We start from the raw sequence: 7,786 nt of genomic DNA, 5'->3' as shown, positions 1-7,786 counted from the left end.
ATGGAATTTAGGGTTTGTGAAAGATCCAGAAATCAGTTTTAAATATGTTAGCTTGGTACTTTTTCTATAACTTAGTTTCTATTACTTTTTAGCCTATGAAATATTCATGTACATCAAGAAACATATAGATCCATCTTAAATACAGATCTAACATGAGCCAAGTGGGATCCAATTTCTTCACGTGCAATTTGTTTTATGAGCCAACGTTATTTGTACAATTTTTTAATGATCCAACATTATTTAAATGTCTTGTATAGTTATTTTTTATTTATTTTACATTTTAGATTTTTTATTTTGGCTGACATGAGCAAAAGAAGTTCGACTTCGATGACGGCTGGACATGGTTATAAATAATTATTGAATAATTAAGAATATAATGTTAATAATAAAAGGTATCCTATAAAATTATTATTATTATTATTATTAGAGGAGGATTGTTAATTAGGTAAATTATTATTTATAAGACTAAATATTGTTTATCTAGCACCATTATTATTATTATTAGTACTAAATCATAGTATTATATTATATTTCACAGCATTGGATCATATGAATAGATTGTATTATTTTGAATTAATATAATAATATTATATAGATAGGGAGAGAATGAACCCTAATGAATGGATATTCTTTATTCTTTTAATCTTTTAATTAAGAGTTCTTTCTCTCCCTATCTATTGATTATAATATTATTATATCAATTCCAACTAATACAGTCTATTCATATGATCGAATAATATGAAATATAATATAAAACTATGATCTAGTACCAATAATATTAATACTAATACTAATACTAGATAAACCAAATCTAGTACTAATAATAATAATTTTATATGATATATTTTATTAATATTATTGTTATTATCTCCTGAATTACTCAATAATTATTTATGAGGTTTTTTTTGCTTTACCCACCTTATTTTTAATTTATTAATTTATTATTAATTCATTCTTCCAAATTATTTAAGTATTTCACCTTTAAATTTATTTAAATTATTTATGAATACATATTCAAAACCTTTTAAATTTTTCCTCTAACAACTAATTATTATGATAATTTTATTATATATATTTTTATGATTCTAATAATCTCCTTAATTACTTAATAATTATTTATGAAATTTTCTTTCTCAGTCTTACCAACCTTTTTTTTCTAATTTATTATTAATTAATTTTTCCAATTTATTTGAATGCTCAACTTTTGAATTTATTTAAAACTAAATTATTTATGAATAAATGTTCAAAACCCCTTTTTAATAATTAATGAAAATTTCCACCAACGTTTAATAAACCCTAATCCTCTTTAAATTAACTAATATTTCTCTCTTTTCACCATGAATTTTAAAACTTACGATCCTCGAAGATGGGTTAAGTGTTTACCTGAAACATTAGACATTGTAGTTTCTCCACACATAATTTTTCTAGAAATTTTGTCTCCAACAAAATATACTCAATGTTTTAAGGATATTAAGGATAATATAAGTGTTTTTATGGATCAACACAAGTTCCCTTATAGTGACAAAAGCAAAGAGATTTTTGCTCAATGGGACACTTTAGAAGAAGAGCATATGGATACTAAGAAACCTAGATGACTTGAGTAACTGTGGATCTATTTTTATATTTCACCCATAATTCCTGGTTTCCTTATCTTTATTTTCATTTCCCATAATCCATTGAGAATATAATATATTTTCACTACTTTCAAGACTAAGTTATGACTATCTCTTTTGAGCCCTATATTAGCTCCTTGTTAACCTAAAACCCTTAATTAAGCCTTAGGAATTGAGTGATTACATTTAAATTGTTATTATATATTGTTATGTAGGCTAGAACCTCTCATGGCCCCATTTTATTACAATCATACCCTTTGTCACACACACACACACACACACACACACTAAGGAGACATAGTCTTAGGATCATCAAATCTTGTCTTGTACATTATATTCATTGTAAAAAGAGGTTTTGCCCCCGAATAGGACTATAATTATTGATTTCTTATCATTTTTAAAGCGCAAGGTTCTTAACAATTGGTATTAGAGCTCATGATCCTCAGGTTTGGCTGCTTCAGATAGGGCATTTTCGAATTTTCACTATAAATTGTTTTCTAGGAGGTTTTAGACAATGAAACTTGGATCATACTAAAGGAAATATTAGGGAACACATGGTTTAAATTTCATATATTGGTTCACCATATTTTTGGATATATGCTCTAGGGAAGTTAGAGTTTTTGAATGCTCCTAAAATCAATTTCGAACGGGTCAATATGGGATTTTTCGATAATTTTTTCTAGTAAGTTTTAGACAACGAAACTTGTACCACAATGAGGAGAAATCTCAACAAACATATGATTCAAATTCAGATATTGATTTGCTATACTTTTGGAGATATGCTCTAAGGAAATTATGGTTTATGAATGCTCATGAAAATAGTTTCAAACAAGGTAATTTGGAATTATTGCTAAAACTTTTTTTATAGGAAATTTCAGACAATGAAACTTCAACCATAGTGAGGATAAGTCATTGGAAACATATGCTTCAAATTTCAAATTTTGATTCACTATACTTTTAGAGTTATGCTATATGGAATTTAGGGTTTGTGAAAGATCCAGAAATCAGTTTCAAATATGTTAGCTTGGTACTTTTGCTATAACTTAGTTTCTAGTACATTTTAGACCTTGAAATATTCATGGACGTCATGAAACATATAGATCCATCTTAAATACGGATATAACATGAGCCAAGTGGGATCCAATTTCTTCACATGCAATTTCTTTTTATGAGCCAAAGTTATTTGTACAAATTTTTTAATGACCCAACATTATTTAAATGTTTCGTATAGTTATTTAATTTTTTAATTTGTATACTTTTTTAATTTAATTAATTAATTTATTTATTTTTTATTTTGGCGGACACGAGCAAAATTTCAACTTTGATGACAGACGGACAAGGTTATAAATAATTATTCAATTATTAAGAATATAATGTTAATAATAAAAGGTATATTATAACATTATTATTATTATTATTATTAGAGGAGGATTGTTAATTAGGTAAATTATTATTTATACTACTAAATAGTGTTTATCTAGCACCATTATTATTATTATTATTATTATTATTATTATTATTTTACAAGAACGGGTATGGGATTATATTAAACTTTGGCCAAAATTCCTTTCACCAGTTACATTTGGTCGGGCGTAGCCCTTAAACTTTCTTCCACTAGTTTGTCAAAGGTCCCAAATCCTGGGTACCTGCAAGATTTATTCGAGACTATCAAGTCTATCTTTGTTATTTTCCCTATCTTAAATAGGCAAACAAACTGATTCAGCAAAATGCAGAAAAACATGACAATCGTTATGGAATGGAATCCCAGCTCTCAATTTCGTCTGCCAAGAGGCAGCTAGCGGAAAGAGGAACTGCCCTGTTGGCTTCCAAATCAGCATCTTTATTGTTTTCTCTCAAAACGTGGAGGAAGGTTGTGATCCAGAAAGATTTCATCAAGGTTCTAATTCTTGAAATGATTCTTGCCAATCTAATGTCTACAAGAGAGGAATCCTCTACTAAGACTTTGATAATGGCTTGAGAATCTCCTATAATGCTGACTTCTGAGAGACCAATAGCCTTTTCTTTCTTAAGACCTTGCAGAAGTGCCAAGGCTTCAGCTTGCATGCTGGTTGACTGCCCTAATCCCCAAGCGAACTTTGCCACTATTATGCCCTCTTTATTTTTTATAATTCGTCCTGCCCCAGCCAATCCAGGATTGCCTTTCGCTACTCCGTCGAAGAACAAAGAGAATCTAGATTTCCTAAGGAGCAAATCCGAAAGATCATTCTCCTTCCCTCTGAATTGCCATTCTTTTATGGCCTTGTGGTGCATAATTTTGCCAGAGAAATGCAGGTCCATCAAGGCACCCCAATCTAAGTCATGCTGGCTCAGATTCAAATCCGGCAGATAATCCCCAAGACTTTCTTTCCAAAGGCATTTAACTGTGAGTTTAGACTTTCATCTCTGAAACTATTCTATTACGCTCGAGCTAGATCTTCCAGCAAGAAAATTTCGGCAAGGAGAGCCATGCAACAATGAATCTTTCATTTTTTGGGAGCGTTTCAGGGTAGTAATTCCGCCAGTTTGCAAATAGATCCGATATAGACATGGGTAAAGTGAATTCATATTTCTAGTAACTCAGTAGGCCTTGCCAGATTTCTCTTCAAAATTTACAGTCCAGAATGATATGCTGAGCGTTCTCCTCACTGTCACAGCATAAACGACATCGAGAGGGACCATGAAAACCTTTCTTCTGCAATCTTTCAGCTGTTAAAATCCCTCTGTGGCATAATAGCCAGCAAAAAGAATCAACCTTAGGCATGGATTTGAAGTTCCAGGTCCTGTTGCAAACAGCTGGGTTAGGGGGGACATATGGACGATCATGCAGGCTCTTGTAACCTTGCGCCATCATGTACAGCCTTGGGGTGGCTCCCCATCCACGGGCATCCTTCTTACCCACACACAGAGGCGCCATCCCGTTTAACAAGGCAAGAAATAGATTGCGAGCTTGTGATAGCTCAGGAGGGACGGGAGGGAGTCTCCAGCGCAACCAGGTTCTGCCTTCCCATTGCGATATGTCCCAAAGAGTGTTGCAACCTGTGTTGCCCAACCACAGATGCAACACATGAAGGGAACTATGAGACGATAAAGGGGGCTGCATCATAATGCTGTCTTCCCATATCTTACATTCTTTCCCATTTTCTGGAATCCAATATGCTCTGTCTCTGATTAAAGGGACTGCTTTTTGGCAGAGTTTGATCAGCTATGAGCCTGTGGTGGGTAGAAGGGCATCCAAACATCTTTTCCTCTTTCCCCTAAAATATTTCCTCCAAAGAGCTCTTTGCGCCCAACCTGGATGTGGTCCAATGATTCTCCAAAAGATCTTGGCTCCCATGGCTATGTTTTGGAGGCTGAGATCCTTGAAGTTAAGGCCTCCTTCGCTCTGACGCTTGCAGATTTTCTCCCAACTTACCAAAGGGATTTTCTTGTCATTATGATTGCCCCCTTTCCAGAAGAACTTGCGAATGAAGGCTTCCATTTTTTTTATGATGCCTGAAGGGGCTAGAATTACAAAGAATTGAAAAATGGGGAGGCTACAGAGAACGAATTTGATGAGGACAGTTTTGCCGGCGAGATTTAGCCATGAGAACCCCCAAGCTTTGATTTTGGCCTTAAATTTGTCCAACAGAGGGACCCATTCTCTGTTGTAAGCCAATTTGCGGAAGGTGGGGAGGCCCAAATATGTAAAGGAGGACCAGTTGAGGGAAGCAGTAAAGCCCAGAATTCTTGAAATGGAAGAAAGGGTGGAAGTCGAAATATTCCAAAAAAAGATTTTACACTTACCACTGTTTAAACTATTGCCTGTAGCTTCACTGTAGTCATCTAGGACCTCCTTGAATTTTGAAGCAGATCTGGTGGAGGTAGCCCCTAACAGGAGGGTATCATCCGTGAACAGGGTGTGATTAACATTTTTAACACCTCTTGCTATATTAAGCCCCAGGATCTCTTGGTCAACTAGTTTCTGATCTAGGTAGAAACTCAGGACAGAAACATGAAGAACGAAGAGGAGTGGAGAGAGGGGGCAACCCTGCCTAAGCCCTCTTGAGGCTCTAAAAAAACCAGCTGCTCTCCCATTCACCAGAGGGACGATCCAAGGATCAGCAATACAAGCACATATCCATTTTAAAAAGCCCATTCCAAAGCCAAATTTTTTCAGGACTTCCCAAAGAAAGCTAAGTTTGACCCGATCAAAAGCATTAGCTAAATCTAATTTAATTACCATACCTTTCTCTTTGCGAAGCTGGCTCAAATGAATCGCCTCTTGAACCAAGATGAAGTTGTCAGCAAGCTGTCTCCCCTGAACAAATCTGCCTTGGTTCTCCGGGATGATGGCTGGAAGAATGCCTTTTAGTCTGTTGGCAATGACCTTTGTGATTAATTTGTATCCAATATTACAAAGAGAGATGGGGCGGAACCGATTGAATTCTTTAGCACCCTTTTCCTTGGGGATGAGGGCAAGGAAAGCTGAATTGGTGCTGCCCCCAATTTTCTGGCAAGTTTGGGATTTCAAAATCATTTTGTAGAGGTCTTTCTCCACAATCTGCCAGTAGGTTTGAAGGAATCTTGCAGTGAAGCCATCCGGGCCCGGGGCTTTGTCAGGCTCCATGTCGGAGAGAGCATCTTTTATTTCTTGTATAGAGATCTTCGCCTCGAGCTGTTGATTCATTGAAGGAGAGATCCTAGGGGGAACCGCCTCCAAAAATTTGGAGTTTGGGTCCGTCACGCCCTCTTCTCTATACAGGTTTTGAAAATGATTGAAAGTTGCTCTTTTTATGCTATCAAAGTCTTTGTGAGTTCAGCTATCATCTTTGATTTCTGCGATAGAATTGAAGCTCTTTCTGGCTTGAGCTTGTTTGTGGAAGAAGGTAGAATTTCTGTCTCCTGCTTTAAGCCATAAAATCCTAGACTTCTGTCTCCAATGCTCTTCCTCCGAAAGGCAGGCTTTATGGAAGATTTGCTGGAGCTCAGCTTCCTTGTCTAGAACTTCTTTAGTGATTTCTGCATCTTCACTTTGAGCATGGTGATGGGCAAGATTGTCTTGGGCCTGCTTTCTCTCTTTTGCAGGGGAGGGGAGGGATTTGGCCCAAGTTTTAAGGACTGCTTTCAGTCTTCTAAGTTTTTCTTCCCAAATGAAGAAAGGAGAACTTTTCACTGGAAAAATCCAACAGTCTCGAACCAGCTTTAGGAACTCTGGTTCCTTAGCCCAAAGAGGGTTGAATCTGAAGGGGATGGGTCCAAGATCTTTGTGGCCCAACATCTCAAGCAAAATGGGATTATGATCTGAAGCGCTACATGGGAGGATATGCAATCTGGATTCAAATTCCAGCAGAAGAAAGGAACTCTGCACCAAGTATCTATCAAGTCTAGCAGCAATGTGACCAGGACCTATTCTTTTGTTAGACCAGGTGTACTTACCATTTTCTGGGGGGATGTCGAGCAGATCCCAGTCCTGCATGAGGTCTTCCACCCATTCCCTTGTAAGATCCCTTATGATTGTGCCTCCTCGCTTTTCATCCATGCGCATGGTGAGGTTTAAATCCCCTGCCACAATGATGTTTTCCAAATTTTCTGACTCCGACAATTGTCTGATGGAGTCCCAACACTCCCTTTTCTCCCCTATATTTGTTGGAACATAGACATTAAAAAGGTTGACTGCCTCCCTCGAGTCCAAAGGTTGGAGCTTCAAAAATAGCCAGTGGGTGTTGTGCAGCTCGATGACCAGCCTATACTTGAGAGGATTCCAGAGGGAGCCCAGACCCCCAGAGGCTCCTCGTGTTGAAACTGCATTTCCGTTGTTTCCTTTCCAAATTTTTTTACTTATTTGGTGAAACTCCTTGTCCTTCATTTTGGTCTCCTGAATCAAAAGAATGTCTGGGGTTTCTCTTCTTATAAGGCTTCTCGTTGCTTCTTCTTTCACTTTGCTCCCCATTCCTCTGTAATTCCAGGAGACGATCTTCATCATTTATTTTTATGATGGTGGGCTCCCTTGGAGCCATGCACTTGGTTTTTGGTCATCTTCGGATTTTTTCCAAGGAGTTTCTCCAGAGTGGGCTGACTACCCTGAAGCTTGTCTTTGTAAGTTTCCTGATCTCTCTTTTCTCTAGCAGATTTGCGGCCTCTTGCAGATCTTCTGACTGATGTCTGCATGTCTCCTATTTCTCCATCCTCCTCAG

At 36.6% G+C, this 7,786-nt stretch overlaps 1 protein-coding gene across 1 annotated transcript; it reads right to left on the bottom strand.

The window, feature by feature from the left end:
- Positions 1–6,408: 6,408 nt before the first annotated feature.
- On the bottom strand, positions 6,409–7,542 carry LOC149252439 (uncharacterized). Its single transcript, XM_089454153.1, has one exon. It carries the CDS (start codon positions 7,540–7,542, stop codon positions 6,409–6,411), a length of 1,134 nt encoding a protein of 377 aa, XP_089310279.1.
- Between the last annotated feature and the right edge of the window lie 244 nt (positions 7,543–7,786).

This window comes from Pinus tabuliformis, chromosome 7, assembly GCF_031772625.1.
Source record: "Pinus tabuliformis cultivar Carrire ecotype Pingquan chromosome 7, CPIR1, whole genome shotgun sequence".
NCBI classification, from domain to species: domain Eukaryota; kingdom Viridiplantae; phylum Streptophyta; class Pinopsida; order Pinales; family Pinaceae; genus Pinus; species Pinus tabuliformis.
The sequence above is the reverse complement of the archived record's forward strand: the minus strand, read 5'-3'. Positions and strand labels throughout refer to the sequence as shown.

Coding starts and splice junctions, on each gene's coding strand:
- LOC149252439 (XM_089454153.1), bottom strand. CDS start 7,542: ATGGGGAGCAAAGTGAAAGAAGAAGCAACGAGAAGCCTTATAAGAAGA.